The sequence below is a fragment of the Vipera berus genome (assembly GCF_964194415.1).
Source record: "Vipera berus genome assembly, chromosome: 14".
NCBI lineage: Eukaryota > Metazoa > Chordata > Lepidosauria > Squamata > Viperidae > Vipera > Vipera berus.
Window position 1 is genome coordinate 10,617,565 of NC_138217.1, and position 15,097 is coordinate 10,632,661.

General features: G+C 47.3%; 1 protein-coding gene across 7 annotated transcripts in view; it reads left to right on the forward strand.

Annotated features, from left to right (window-relative positions):
• RBM19 (RNA binding motif protein 19) overlaps nucleotides 1–15,097 on the forward strand; it is a 77,475-nt gene that overhangs the window by 26,388 nt on the left and 35,990 nt on the right. For all 7 annotated transcript variants that reach the window (XR_014027858.1, XR_014027859.1, XR_014027860.1 and 4 more), the window contains exons 22-23: nucleotides 6,417–6,522; nucleotides 12,819–12,939. Coding sequence is in view for 3 of the 7 variants with exons in the window: in XM_081338681.1 (XP_081194807.1) it covers nucleotides 6,417–6,522; nucleotides 12,819–12,939 (227 nt within the window). In the remaining 4 variants the exon portion in view is untranslated. The remainder of the gene's footprint in view (nucleotides 1–6,416; nucleotides 6,523–12,818; nucleotides 12,940–15,097) is intronic.

A 15,097-nucleotide genomic window follows, 5' to 3' on the forward strand; every position in this document is an offset into this window, starting at 1 on the left:
CGCAAGGAAGCCAGTCGGCTCTTAGCAAAGGGAGGGAGGTGATAAGAAAACAGCCCAAAATCTCTGACTTCAAGGCTTGCTCGACCCGGAGCATCCTTCAGCGCTGAAGGAAGAAAGTAGCGGCGACACCCAAACCCATTTATTCCGTACGGTAGGGAGGAGAGAAAAAAAAAAGAGAGAGAACAATTTGCGATAGATGAAGACAATTTTCTGGCAGCGCAGAAGAGAAGGATTGAGTTTAAAGGAGGAGGGAGATGGAAAGATTCAAAGCTAAAATGGATCAGCTGTGGTTGTCCAGGTGATTGGAGAAAAGAGTTTAATCTGCTCAAACTCTGAATTAGATCTGGGCGAGGAGGGGGGAAAATGACCCCTCCCAAATGGTCAGTTTGATGTAGTGGTTAAGGCATCAGGCTGGAAACCTGGAGACTGTGAGTTCTAGTCCCACCCTAGCCAGGAAAGCCGGCTGGGTGACCTTGGGCCAATCACCAGGAGACTGTGAGTTCTAGTCCCGCCTTAGCCAGGAAAGCCGGCTGGGTGACTTTTGGGCCAATCACCAGGAGACTGTGAGTTCTAGTCCCGCCTTAGCCAGGAAAGCCGGCTGGGTGACCTTGGGCCAATCATCAGGAGACTGTGAGTTCTAGTACCTTCTTAGTCACGAGAGCCAGCTGGGTGACCAGGGGAATTAGCCCTGATTGATTAAATCGGGGGTCCCCAAACATGCATTATATAAAAATAACTTAATAAATGCTATTTTGATTAATAGTACCATGGATATTAATACTCTTGGAAGAGGTCAATACTGACCCCCCCCCCCTCCCGAACTATATCCTGTTTTTAGATAAACTGCCCTAGGGAAGATTAACCAAAACTCTACAAACATAGTACCAGGCGATTTTCTTTTAAATCTAGAAAAAAGGGGGAAATTGGACATTTTTTTCTCCTTGGGTCTTCCAGTTTTTGGACAAAGTCCTAATGTTTTCCATTTCTGGCTGCAATTGCTGGCTGATCCACTGGAATTAAATTGGATTAAGGGGTGTTGGGTTGGGTTGAGTTGGGTTGGGTTCAGTTCAGTTGAGTTGAGTTGGCAATCCATAGGGAATTCATCCAATCACTGATTTAATCCCTGATCTTGGTGGCTTCTTGCTGTTGCAACGGCCATCAAATTACTTTGGGACTGATGTGTGCAAAAGAGACAGAGATTAAGAAGATATTGTGGGTATTGGTGCTCTGGCCTACCTCTTTGTGTGCGTTGGCTTCTCTTCTATGGCTAATTACTGTTCTTGTTCCTGTTGCCGTCGGTGCATCCAACACAGAATGTTGCGTTATGTTGAACTGCACATAGGTTACAACTACTTGTCCTACCTAGATCCTTACGGAAAGATCGGGGAATCAGGAGGGCCCAATCCATGCAGAACTATCCAGCCCATTGAGTGCAAATTCAGATGCTAATCTTTTGGATCACCAAAAGATCAGCCACATGCCACAAGGGGAAGCTGTGTCTTTCAAAAAGCTGCGGAAGTACAAAGAGTTTGATGTTTCAGTGTCCTCCTGGAAAGCATGTTTTGGCTCGCCCCCCCCCTCCCGCTGGCATGAGCTTGTTCTCCCTGGGGAGAAGAGTCACAACCCCCTCCCCATTTATTCCTTTCGCGCGCGCGCACACACACACATCTGCATACAAATAGGGCTCTCGCACACTCGGGCCACTTGAGGCTGTTGGAGAGAAGCAGAATTCGTCTTGACGGATCCCATCAGGACATCCTGCCTCCCCATTCCTCCTCTTCCCCCTGCTCTCCCCACCACCACAGGCCCACCCTCCCCAACACACACACACACACACCCTCCCCAGACGCCCACGCGGAGCAAACCCCCATCCCGTGCCCCCATAACAAATTAGAAATGTGAGAACTCTCCTTGTTGATCAAAACATAAATTATTCTTCGCAGACAGGGCACCGTCGAGCTCCAGAGAGGGTAATTGGTGCCACCTCCGATTCCTTAAAAGGTGAATATCGTAATTGGAAAAGAGGTGTGAGAGGCTTGCTCGAGCTCGGAGAGAGGGGGGGCATGAAAGCGTTCATTTTCGCAGCTTGGGAGATGTCTATGGCCGTGTTATGGATTCTAATTATCAACACAGCGGGGAAGGGGGGGGCTTGCTCGTCCCAGGTCTGGGAGTCCTTAGTTACCCCATTGTTCTCTCTGACGTGTGGCTCAGCTGCTGAAGGGGGTGGGGGGTGGGGAAGCCTGTTGGAATTCTTGATTTGGGGTGGCTGGGGGCTTGGTGCCCCCATTGTTATTCATCCCCCAGCTGAGATATTTTTAAAATGACTGTGTCTTGATCCTAAGAACTGTGCAGCTTCCTCACGTAAGGCGTCTGGGTGGCGTACAATAACATCTTAAAGGCATAAAAAGCTTTCAGGTAGTCCTTGACTTATGACCAAGATTGGGCCCAAAGTAGTGAGCCCGCAGCACAGTCCTTCTCCTTCTCCTCCTCCTCTCTGCAAACCCCACTCCCGTCTAGCACTGATGATGTTACCTACTTGGGTGACGAAACGTCTACAAGAAAACAGCCAAGCTCGGAGAGCATCAAGGACCCCACAGTCCTCCTCCTCCTCCTCCTCCTCCTCCTCCCCCCTTCTACCACTGCAGACATTACTAGTTGGGTCATGAAATGCCTGCCAGAAAACCACCCAGCTCGGAGAGCACCAAGGACCCCTTAGCAAAGTTTTACAAGATCAGTAAGGGAATTGCTAAGAGCCACCAAGAAAAATTTGGTAGCAGGATATTAACGGTGTAGGTAGGCAGGGGGCCAGGAAAGAAAATGAGAGGAGAAGGATGTTTGAACTGGACACCTGTCAGGTGCCATTGTTTGACAAAGGGACAAAGGTTTCGCTGCTTTGAGCGTCAGGAGCCCCTGTGGTTTTTGCATCGCATCAGGGTTAGTTCAAAAAACTTTCCCAGTTGGCCTGTACGAATGCCTCCCTTTAGGGAGTGGAACATCCAGGTGCTAACATCCCAGTGCTTGTTCTCCTTTGGGCGAGGCACCTGAACAAGACACGATGGATGGGAACTGATCCGAGAGAGAACCAGGCTAGAAATAAGGAGAAATTCCCTGGTTGTGAGAACAGTGACTCAGTGACTTGCCTCCGGAAATGATGGGTGCTTCATCGCTGGAGGCTTTGGAGAAGAGGCCAGACAACCGTTTTTCTGAAATGGTGTAGACTCTCCTGCTGGAGGAGGGGGTTGGACTAGAAGACCTCCAAGCTCCCTCCCAACACTTTTATTCTGAGATGCACAGATTCCCATCAGCCTGGGTGAGCCTGAGAGTTGTGTCCACGCACCTGAGCTCTGTTGCGTCTCGAGGGCACCCTGGGTGCCAATCGAAAGTCGAAAGGGCAAGATGGAAAGCGCAGCTCCTAGCTGGGAGTGGGATGGGGGGTTATTTTAGTGAACAAGCAAACCCACTGCACGGGGTTGTTGTTTTGTGTGTGTGTGTGTGTGTGTGTGTGTCTTCCCTTTTCCTCCCCTTCCTGCAACGTTGCACAGGCCAGATTCCAGCTGGTTTCAGCTGATCTTTCAAGACGGCAACCTACGTCGGCTCCTCCGCTTCACTTTGTTTTGTGTTTGTGTGTGTGTGTGTGTGTGTGTGTGTGTGTCTGGTGACACCCTCTTGGGGAAAGGCGAACGGAGGCCACGAGGAGGGGGCGAGGGAGGGACTCCAAGGGGCGAGGCGTGTGGATTCATGTAGAGGCTTCATCATGTTCCACTTACCCGCCGCACCGCCCCGACGAAATTCAGCAGATGGATGCTTGGTCATGCCGGCAGCGCAGAGGGGTTAACTCCTTGGATTTAGCTCCTATCATTTCACGAGAGCGTTGACAACACTTTACCCTGTTTATTCCCAGATGTGCGTGCTCCGGCCCGGCAGTTTCCCCGAGCCCTGGGCTTTGGCAGGGTAGGGGGGTGGGGGTGGGGTAGGGAGAATGTCGGATAAAATAGTGCACCTTTCCGATCGGAGTGCACATCAAATATTCATGGTCTCCGATTTGCACATTGGGGTTGATAAATGGATCTGACGTGGACTTTGGGCGGGTGGGGGAAACAGCTGCTTCGCTGGGGAATCGGCAGAGGAATTGGGTCAGTTTCCCCTTCTTACAACTATAGAACAGAATGGGAATGGGAACTGAATAGAATAGAATAAGAAATAAATTAAGAAATAGAATAGAATAGCAGAATGGAATGGAATGGAATGGAATGGAATGGAATGGAATAGAATAGAATAGAATAGAATAGAATAGAATAGAATAGAATAGAATAGAATAGAATAGAAGTGAATGATTGTAGAATAGAATAGAATAAAATAAAATAGAATAGAATAGAATAGAATGGAATGGAATAGAATAGAATAGAATAGAATAGAATGGAATGGAATGGAATGGAATGGAATAGAATAGAATAGAGAATGGAATGGAACGGAACAGAACAGAACAGAACAGAACAGAACAGAATAGAATAGAATAGAGGATGGGATGGAGTGGAATGGAATGGAATAGAATATGGAATGGAATGGAGTGGAATAGAATAGAATAGAATAGAATAGAATAGAATAGAATAGAATAGAATAGAATAGAATAGAATAGAATAACAGAATGGAATAGAACAGAATAGAATAAGAAATAGTATAGAATAGAATAACAGAATGGAATGGAATAGAAATAGAAATGGAATAGAATAGAATAGAATAACAGAAAGAATAGAATAGAACATGTGGAATGGAACAGAACAGAACAGAATAAAAACTTTATTGTCGCTTTAAATGTACACTAATCAGCATACATTAAAATGAGATTTCGTTGCATTCAGCTCTCAAACGGTCACCACCTCCAACATTCACATCCATCAGTAGTTCTCGACGTACGACCATAATTGAGTCCCAGGTTTCTGTGGCTGAGCAAGACCGTGGTTAGGCGAGTGGCGCCCCATTCTTTGACCTCAAGTGCCAGGGTGGTTAGGCAAATCCCTGCGGTCCTTAAGCGAATCTTGGCTTCCCCCATTGACTTGGTTTGTCGGACGCCTTGGTGGGAAGGTCACTCTGTGGGCACAGGCCAGTTGCCACGTGCCAAGTCAATTTCGATCACGTGACCCTGGGGATGCTGCGACGGCCGTAAGTGTGAAAACTGGTCGTCAGTCGCTTTCTCATGGGGACTTTGAGTGGCCACTAAACGGATGGTTGTAAGTCGGGGGAGGGGGTGTCTCCTGTACATGAGTGCCTTTCTTCTCAAACAAAAAGGGGGGGAAAATGCAGCAGTGCTGACTTTGCAAGTTCCAGACAAGCCCTTTTGCTCCCGTCTCCCCAGAATGTAATGGCACAGGAAGGGCACGTTTGCTTCCTTTATGGTTCAGTGTGTTGTGCAAACGTAGAAAAAGTAGCTAATTCAGAGATCAGGTCAAGCATGTGTTGCAAACGGGGGAATTGTCACTTGTTCACTTGTCGTTTGTTCATTCTGCGGGATGGGAGGCTAAAACGTGTGAAGAATTGCTGCAGGGTTAGGGTTTGTCTGCTCTAGTGAAAAGAAGGACTAGGGGTTGACATGACAGCAGTCTTCCAATATTATTGTTGTTGTTGTTATTAATAAAGTTGGAAGGGACCTTGCAGGTCATCTAGTCCAACCCCCCCCTCCCCTTGCTCAGGCAGGAAACCCTATCCCATTTCAGACAAATGGCTGTCCAGTCTCTTCTTAAAAACTTCCAGGGTTGGAGCATTCACAGCTTCTGGAGGCAGGTGGTTCCACTGGTCAATTCTTTTAACTGTCAGGAAGTTTCTCCTTAGCTCTAAAGGTTGCTTCTCTCCTTGGTTAGTTTCCATCCGTTGCTTCTTGTCCTGCCTTCGGGTGCTTTGGAGAATAGCTTGACTCCCTCTTCTCTGGGGCAGCCCCTGAGATATTGGAAGGCTGCTATCATGTCACCCCTCACCCTTCTCTTCATTAAACTAGACATACCCAATTACAGCAACTGTTCCTTATATGTTTTAGCCTCCAGTCCCCAGATTTGAGGGGCTGCCACAAAGAAGAGGGGGTGGGGGGGTCAACCTATTTTCCAAAGCTCCAGAAGGCAGGACAAGAAGCAACGGATGGAAACTAATTAAGGAGAGAAGCAACCTGGAACTAAGGAGAAGTTTCCTGACAGTGAGAACAATTCACCAGGGGAACGACCTGCCTCCAGAAGTTGTGGGTGCTCCAACACTGGAGGTTTTGAAGAAGAGATTGGACAACCAGGTGTCTGAAATGGCATAGGGTCTCCTGCCTGAGCAGAGGGTTGGACTAGAAGACCTCCAATTTGGTTATTCCCAAACCTTTGGACTTTCACTTGGAAATTCATCCCTTTTTTCTCCTCCTCCTCCTCCTCCTCCTCCTGCCTCAGCACCTTTGGAGAGCTGAAGACAGTCCGCATGCCGAAGAAAATGTTCGGAACGGGGAAGCATCGCGGCTTTGGGTTTGTGGATTTCCTGACGAAGCAGGATGCCAAGGTGAGCGGACTCCTCCCTTCCTCTTTTATACAGGGTGTCCTCGGCTTGACAACCACAACAGCTCAGTTGTTTGGTGAGTTTTGCCCCATTTTACCACCTTCTGCCAAACCAGCGGGGCGCCAGTTTTCAGCCATTAAGTAAATCATGCGGTTCTTTAAGCAAAGTCAACGAGAGGAGCTGAGTCCGCCTGACGATCACAAGTTCCACTTGACACTTAGAGCAGCGGGGTCTCCAACCTTGGCAACTTCAACTCTTAGAATTCCTCAGCCAGGAATTCTGGGAGTTGAAGTCCACAAGTCTTAAAAGTTGCCAAGGTTGAGGAGCCCTGAGCTAGAGGGTTTTGCTTCACAGTTGGGCCATCAAGGGTCTTAAAATCGGGCTCGTTTAACAACCTCCTCACTTAGCAACGGAAATCCTCCTTTTCATTTGTCGTAAGCTGAGGACTACCTGCAGACAGATCACACCCAAGCTTTCCGGTCTACGTTTGGCTTTTGATTCTAATTTGGATCTGTTGGAAAGCCTCAAGTAGAGAGGTGCCTGATGGGTTAGGGTTAAGGTTAGTGTTAGGGTGCCTGATGGGGTACTGGTGCTTTTTTCTAGGTTTAGTGAAATGTTCAATTTATGTTTCAGCCATTAGGGAGTGCTGGTCTTTCTTCTTCCTTCCCCCTTTTTCTATTCTGAAACCCATTTTGATGTGTTGGGATTCTATCTCCATAAGTTAGCCTTTATTTTTGAGGGGGCAAAATTCAACCGGCGAACCAGTGACTAGCCCCAAGCCAGGATGCTCAGCTGGGCACACCCTAGTACACGATGCACATTCGTGCATAAACAGGCCCCTGTCGGATAGGTCTGTTTCTTGTAGTTTTCTAACTTTGTTGAGAACACGAATTGAAGTGCCTCTGAAACCAGGATTCTTAATTTGTGGTGTGCCAAGGACCCCCTTTGAGAAGCGGTGAAACCTAGAGACCTCAATTAGGCTGAAATACAGATATTGAAATGTGGTTGTTGTTGTTGTTTTTTTAAAAAAGGAGGCGTCACATAGCGAGATCCGTGAAAGAAAAGCTGGAATTTTTGGTTTGCTATTCAAGCTTGCGTTAGAGGATCCACCCTCAAGTATGTTAAAAGAAGAATGCCCAGGCACATAAATTGAGCGTTCCTTTAGATGCCTTTGTGTGCAGCTCCTATTCAGATGAATCGCGTGCACGGAAGCGTGCTTTAGTCTATTGCGATGTCTGTTGTCTTCCTTTTCTGCCGCGCAGAGTGTGCAGGATGGCATTTTAAAAGTCAACTGTTCTTCCCAACCAAAATCCTCCTCCTCATCATAATAGTATCTCCAGCTAGGAATGAATCTTCTCTCTTTTGACAGGAGAGACTCAGCTGCCATGCGTTGGCAATGCCGTCTACTCTCATCATCCTTTGTTTTGGGGGAAAGAATGAGAAATCTATCAACCACCTAATGCTGTCGACTCTTTGTGCCTCACTAATGGTTTTCTCCCCCCCCCCCCAGACTCTCCGAGCTCTGAGCATTTAATAGGACAACAGGGAAAGAGGAGACAGAGTGGCCTCATCCACCAAATTACGAGCGTTTAGATCTGCTGGGCTGGGGGAGCCCCGGGGAGGTGACCTCAGAGGCCTCTTTCCTTGATCTATGGCTCCTGTCATGCTAGTACCCGGACGGTTCCCATCCGGCTTTCATCTGGGTCAACAGCCCACCTGGCCATGCTAGCAAGGCTGTGGCTTGTCTGCCCACTGGTGCTGGTGGCCCCTTTGCTCTCTGTTTATAAGTAACCCTTCGACTTAACAGCCGTTGATATAGAATAGAGTAGGGAAGGGAAGGGAAGGGAAGGGAAGGGAAGGGTAGAGTAGACTTCTTTATTGGCAAAGTGTGGTTGGACACACAAGGAATTTGTTTCCGGTGCATAAGCTCTCAGTGTACATACAAGTAATAGTGATAATCATGATCATACACAACATGAAAATACATTCATCATAAATCGTGAAATACAACACTTGGCTCGTATTTATGATGGCTGCAAGTCATGAGGTCCCCTTTTGCGAATCTTCTCACGAGGAAAGTCAATGAGGAAGCTAGATTAACTTTATCTTGTATCAACCCTTGTTGAGGGCTAGGTTATTTTTCTTCCTGTTTATTTATTTTATTTTATTTTGAAATTCTAAAGATTGCCTTGAGTAGAAAAGAAAGGAAGCTAGTCTTTCTTTCTTTCTTTCTTTCTTTCTTTCTTTCTTTCTTTCTTTCTTTCTTTCTTTCTTTCTTTCTTTCTTTCTTTCTTTCATAAATAAATACATGCCAGTTGCCAAGCACCCTAATCTTGATTACATGACCACAGGTATGCCTGGCTGATCGGTCTTTCCTCCTCCTCCCCCCCCTCCTCTTCTTCTTACCCTCCTCCTCCCCCCCCCTCCTCCTCCTCCTCCATTCGAGAAAACATAAACAAAAACAGATAGTTGAACTTCATTTCACTCATTCACCAGCCTTCTATAACATAAAACACTGTAATACAAAATGAGATCAGTACATAAAAGCAATATGGAATATGAACAAATCAGCCCAACACACCCAAATAAAACTTTCTTAATTAGGCGAACATACTTGGATTCAGAGTATATTGTCTGAAATGATATAGGCTCTCTTGCTTGAGCAGTGGGTTGGACTGGAAGACCTCCAAGGTCCCTTTTGACTCTGATGTTCTATATCCTATGCTCTGTTAGCATGAGGGTCACAGTTAAGCTGTCTTTGGAAAGTAGAAACAGATCAACTGGAGGATTAACAGAATTATTGCTGAATTTTGAGCAAGTTTAACCAAATGTTCCTTAGGAGATCCTGCCAAATGTTGCTGTTTATCAAACAGAACTTGCAATATTATAAGAAAGTGGCTTGCTCTGATCAGTGAAAAGATAATTGAGATAAAAGAAACCAGCATGGCATAGGCCTTGAAGCACTGAGTAAATATGTATGTTGGCTTGGCCATCCATATAATTGCATCTGTGGCAGCCAATTGCAGTGCGAACACCACACGCTCTTGCGTTGCGAACATTTCTGCAGATCCATTTGTACAAAGAGGATCCAACTTAAATTAGGTAAGATCTTGATAGGCCGGCCCCAAACCTCTGGAGACTGTCAACAGATCTGAAATGTCATTCTCCTGGGATAGCTTTTTTGAAGTCCAGCAAGAATTGAAATAGTGATTTCAGATTAGCAAAACGTATCACACTTAAACCCTCTCAAATTGGAAATGTCCCATCCTGATCATTTTGGAAGAGTTCCAAAGTCCAGATGGCTGTTTCAAGTTTGAAGCGTGCTCCGCTGAGCTCAGAATATTTGAAACATTTCACTCCCCAAATAGAGTCTTTTCGATTTGAAATATAAATGTTTTGCACTCCCCTAATCTCACAGTGACTCATGGTTGGTAAACACGACATTGATACACAAATAGCTTTATTACCAACCTCTTAATACTTGCTGGAATAGATCATTTTCTTAGGCTCCCCAGGCTGTGGCTGTTGTAATTATTCATGACATTGAAGCCTGCAGTTGTCAGGTGTGCGTTACACAAAGGTTGCACAATTACACCGGCTCAATGCCAACCGCTAGATGGCAGTTTTACAATCTCTGTTAACTTGGTGCTGCTGTTAAATTGTAGCAGGATCACTGCCAAAGTAATTTGTAAGGCTCTGTTGTGGTTTGACTTTCCGAAACTGAATGCTCCTGAATCCAATCATTGTCCCAACTGAAAACTGAATCAACTCGGCTTGGTGGGTGTGGGTGTGGGTGTGGGTGTTCAATCAGTGACACAATGCAAACAGTTGACTCTATGTGAACAGAGCTGATCTGCACATTTCCTAACAAATCTCGTAGTCTTAGCTGTTAGGTTGCTCTCCAGGGTGCTGAACCCGAATTTTTGTTATATCGGTAGGTACAAATGGCCTTTCTCAAAAGTTCTGAAGTTGTAAGTCCCAAACATATAATATGAGTAGTCTTTGATTTACCATTATTTGTTTAGTGACCATTGGAAGGTAGGATTGAAGGGCAGAATTTAGTTTTAAGTCGGTCTTTTTAAGACGTGGAGATGGGAAAGCCTTCACAAATGCATTGGCCGTCATTTGATCAGCTGGGGGTGGGAATGTACTTCAATATGAAAACAGGTAGCAGTGGGAAGTTCCCATAGAAGAGGCGAGTTGTAGGCCTAACTTGATGCTCTCAAGCAGAGTTTTTCAACTTTGGCAACTTTAAGATGGGTGGACTTCAATGGCCAGAATTCCCATTTTGGTCAACAGAATATTTGTGTTTGAACCACAGGATCCTTGGTATGCGTCTCTGAGCTTGGTTGCTTTCTTGCAGATGTTTCGGTACCCAAGTAGGTAACATCATCAGTGCTAGAAGGAAATGGGGTTTGCAGAGAGGAAGGGGAGCGGGAGGAGAACTATGGGCCCCTTGGTGCTCTCTGAGCTGGGTTGTTTTCTTGCCGATGTTTCATTGTCCAACGAGGTTACATCATCCGTGCTAGAAGAAGTGGATTTTTTCCCCCCTTCTAGCACTGATGATGTTACCTAGTTTGGTCATGAAACGTCTGAAAAGAACAAAGCCATCCTCAGCCTATTCCCAGTTGCGGAACATTCGGGAAACATTGTCCGGGGATCAGCCAGGCTCTATTCTTCCTTCCGGGGAACAGCATTCCCGGAGGCAGAGAGCTTCCCGCTTGGGGGCATTTTGGCTTCCAGCAGGCATCCGGGTTGACCGCAATAAGGGAGAGGATGCAGAATCTGGCAGAGGCTGTTTCAGCGATGTTTGGAGATTTCATCGTCTTCAGAACGATGAATGAATCCGGAGTGCTTCTGAACCTGACGTGACACTCTTGCCTGGGTGAGACCGCAAGAATCTGGTGGTGCCCAGCTGCTAAACAGCTCGAGGTGCCTGCAGGCAGCACACGCAGCTCGTTCTTCGCACAAGTTTCCCTTCCTCTTGTGTGCAGCCCAGGGAAGTGAGAAATTGAAATACAAATTAACAAACGAGAGCCTACAATTAAGAAATGCAGCGATTTGCCAGAGCTCTGTGTGTGTGTGTGTGTGTGTGTGTGTGCGCGTGCGCACGCACGCTTTCTGACAACATAAACAGCCCCCTTCAACTCTTAGCAGTTGACTCCTCCTGGTTGTCTTCCCCCCCCGCCCCCCAACTCCACACCAGTATTTGTTTCAAGCCAAAACATTTCTCTGCTAATTAAGGAATATTGGGTGTGAAAATCTGCATTTAAGGACACACAACAGCAGCAGCAAATGAAAACCATTTCTGCTTCGGGAATTTCAGCTTTAAAAAGAAGCCAACATATAGACACCGCAGGATTCGGTTTGGTTTCTTCTTTCCAACGAGGGTGGAATTGCAAAATTGCAATTGCAAATTTATTATTTTATTTTATTAAATTTATATGCCGCCTGTCCTCCCCTATCCTAGCGGAGTTGGTTCTGGAACACCCGGCTTAAGCGCTCCGAAGCTGTGTCCCCGTGACGGGCCTAGCCGGGTCAATTGAAAGCCCCGCTCCTGCACCGAGATATTCCAAGCTTGCTTCAGTTTGATCTTGATTAGGTTTTGCTTTTCTTCTTTGCAACTCAGCAGGTTGGGGAAATGGGGCCCATTTAATTAGCTGATGCTTCAGTGTAGTTTTCAAACCTAGAAAAAAAAATAATTCGGTGATCAAGTCCAGTGTGTGGTGCCAATGCAAATTCTGTCATGAGGGCAGCCCAGTTCTTTGGAAAAAATGCCACTGCATTCCTTCCTCCCTCCCTCCCTCCTTCCCTTCCTTCCTTCCTTCCTTCCTTCTTTCCTTCCTTCCTTCCTTCCTTCCTTCTTTCCTTCCTTCCTTCCTTCCTTCCCCCTCACTCCCTTCTTTCTTTCCTTCCTTCCTTCCTTCCTTCCTTCCTTCCTTCCTTCCTTCCTTCCTTCCTTCCTTCCTTCCTTCCTTCCTTCCTTCCTTCCTTCCCCCTCACTCCCTCTTTCTGGTTCAAAGTCACCTGTAACCTTTCTATAATTGGAGAGGCTTGACAGGTGGTTTTTCCTCTCCTCCTAGCCCAACACTTTTAATTCCTTGACCCTTGACTTACGGCCAGAGCTCATTGCTATTACTTCCTTCCTTCCTTCCTTCCTCCCTCCCTCCCTCCCTCCCTCCCTCCCTCGGAAGGGGACTCTAAAGTCAGCAGAAGCAAAGGCTGGGTCAAAGTTAAGTTTCCTTGACCGCTTTCTGAAGACGACTCTCCTTTTCTCCCCCCCTCCCCCTCTCCTGCAGAGAGCCTTCCGTGCCCTGTGCCACAGTACCCATCTGTATGGCAGGAGGCTGGTGCTGGAGTGGGCGGATTCGGAGGACACCCTGGAGACGCTGAGAAGGAAGACGGCGGCGCATTTTCACGGTACCTGATCCGAGTCATTCTTCAGCTTTGAATTGTTCGGGGTGGCTTTTAAGATTTGGAATGTGAAAAGGGTATTGGAGCTAAAGGTATGGAACACTCTTGTGCATTAAAATAATTAATAATAATAATAATAATAACAACAACAACAACAACAACAACAACCCTCCAGGGTTGTTTTTTCTTCTCCTCCTTCTCCTCTCTCTCCTTTTCTTTCTCCTCCTCCTCCTCCTCTTCCTCCTCTCCTTTTTTCTCTTTCTTCCCCTTGTCCTTTTTCTTACCTTCCATCTCTTCCCTCTCCTTTTCTGCTTCTCCTCCTCTTTTCCACTCTCCTCCTCCTCCTCCTCCTTTTCTTTCTCCTTCTCTCCCTCTTTTTTCTTCTTCTCCTCCTCTTCTTCCTCCTCCCCCTCTTTTCCTCCCCTCCTCTTCCTCCTTTTGAACAGTGGCAGAAAGAGCGGCCCGTTTTGCTCTCCGCTCCTGCCTGCAAAAGCTTGTCTTAGAAGGCGCCCCCCCCAGCCAGCCAACCTCTCTCTTACACACACACACACACACACACACATATACACACCCACACCCCTTTAGGTTGACTAACCAAAGTTTGCCAGGCCGCTTGGTCTCTCCTTCAGGCAGCAAAGTGCCTTGAGCTCCCCCTGTTCCAAGGAACAGCACGGATGTGGCCAGAGAAAAGGGGGGAAAAAAAAACCCACCCTGGAATATTCCCGGCCACAGAGAAGGCTAATGGCCAGAGAGAGCCTCGTGTCTGTCCACCAAGTCCGTTTGAAAAGAAACCCACGGCGTGTATCTTTCTTTCCCACCCCACCATCCCAGCCACCCATTTTCCCTTTGTTTACCCCGCAAGCCTGCTCCTCACCTTCAAGCATTTCGGGTGTCCCCAGGTCTCAAGCCTGAGGAACTTGGCCGTTATTCTTTTGGAATCAGCGAGGGGGGGGGGGCGAAAAAAGCAAAAGAGAAAAGCCGAAGAGAGGTGTCACTCAAACCACGGGGTGTTTCAAACAGCACGCCCGCAGTAGAAACAGGCTTTTAGTCTTATTTCGTGGCTGCGGTGGCCCGGGAAATACATTGGCGTAAGAGCACCAGTGGTATCTTTTCTTTAAAAAAAATCTCTGTTTGCCGTTCTTCTTCGGCGAGGGAGGGAAATGGGCTATATGTTGGCTTCTGCCTCCTCCTCCCTCTTTTCCCTTTGTTGCTCGTGGGCTGATGGCTACAGAGGGTCTGGCTTCTCCCTCCTTCCTTCCTTCGCAAAGCTGTGTGCATCTGGGACCTCCACAGCCTGTTGTTTTGTCGCTGGTAGCCACCAGCCTGCTTCTTCCTGGAGGAGAAGAGGTAGCCCTCGACTCACGGCCACAACGGACCCCCAACACTCCGGTGGCTAAGCGAGACGTTTGCCGAGTTGAGTTTTGCCCCCGTTTTTTGCGACTTTTCTTGCCCGCAGTGTCACCGTTGTTAAAGTTGGTCGCACCCGGTTGTGTAAGTGAATCTGGCTTCCCTGTTGATTTTACGTTGCAAAAGGGGCTGGTGGTCACGTGACTCTGGGATGCTGCAACCGTCATAAATACGTGGCCAAGCATCCCAAATTTGGGATTCCCGTCACCCCTGGGGTCGGGGTGAGGGTGGGGGCTGCAGCGGTCGTAAGCGTTAAAAGCGGTGCTAGGTCCCTTTTTTTCCACTGGCGTCGTAACTTTGAACGGTCGCTAAGTGGACCGCTGTAAGTTGAGGAACTGCCCGTGCTGTTGAATTAACGGACTGAAAAGGGCCTTCCCGAGAGAAGGTGGGTCAAACAATGGCAAGCAGCCATCGCGGTTCTAGGCTGCGTCAACAGAGGGGTAGTTTCAGAATCGTGCGACCGTGTTAGTACCGCTGAATATTGCCTTGGCAAGGCCACACTTGGAATTCTCTGTCCAGTTTTGGTCACCACGACATAAAAAAAAAGATGTTGAGACTCTGGAAGGAGTGCAGAGAAGAGCAACAAAGATGATCAGGGGGCTGGAGGCTAAAACCTAGAAGAACGGTTGCAGGAATTGGGTATGTCTTGTTTAATGAAAACAATGACTGGGGGGTGACAGGATAGCAGCTTTCCAATATCTCAGGGGCTGCCCCAAAGAAGAGGGAGTCAAGCTGTTCTCCAAAGCCCCTGAAGGCA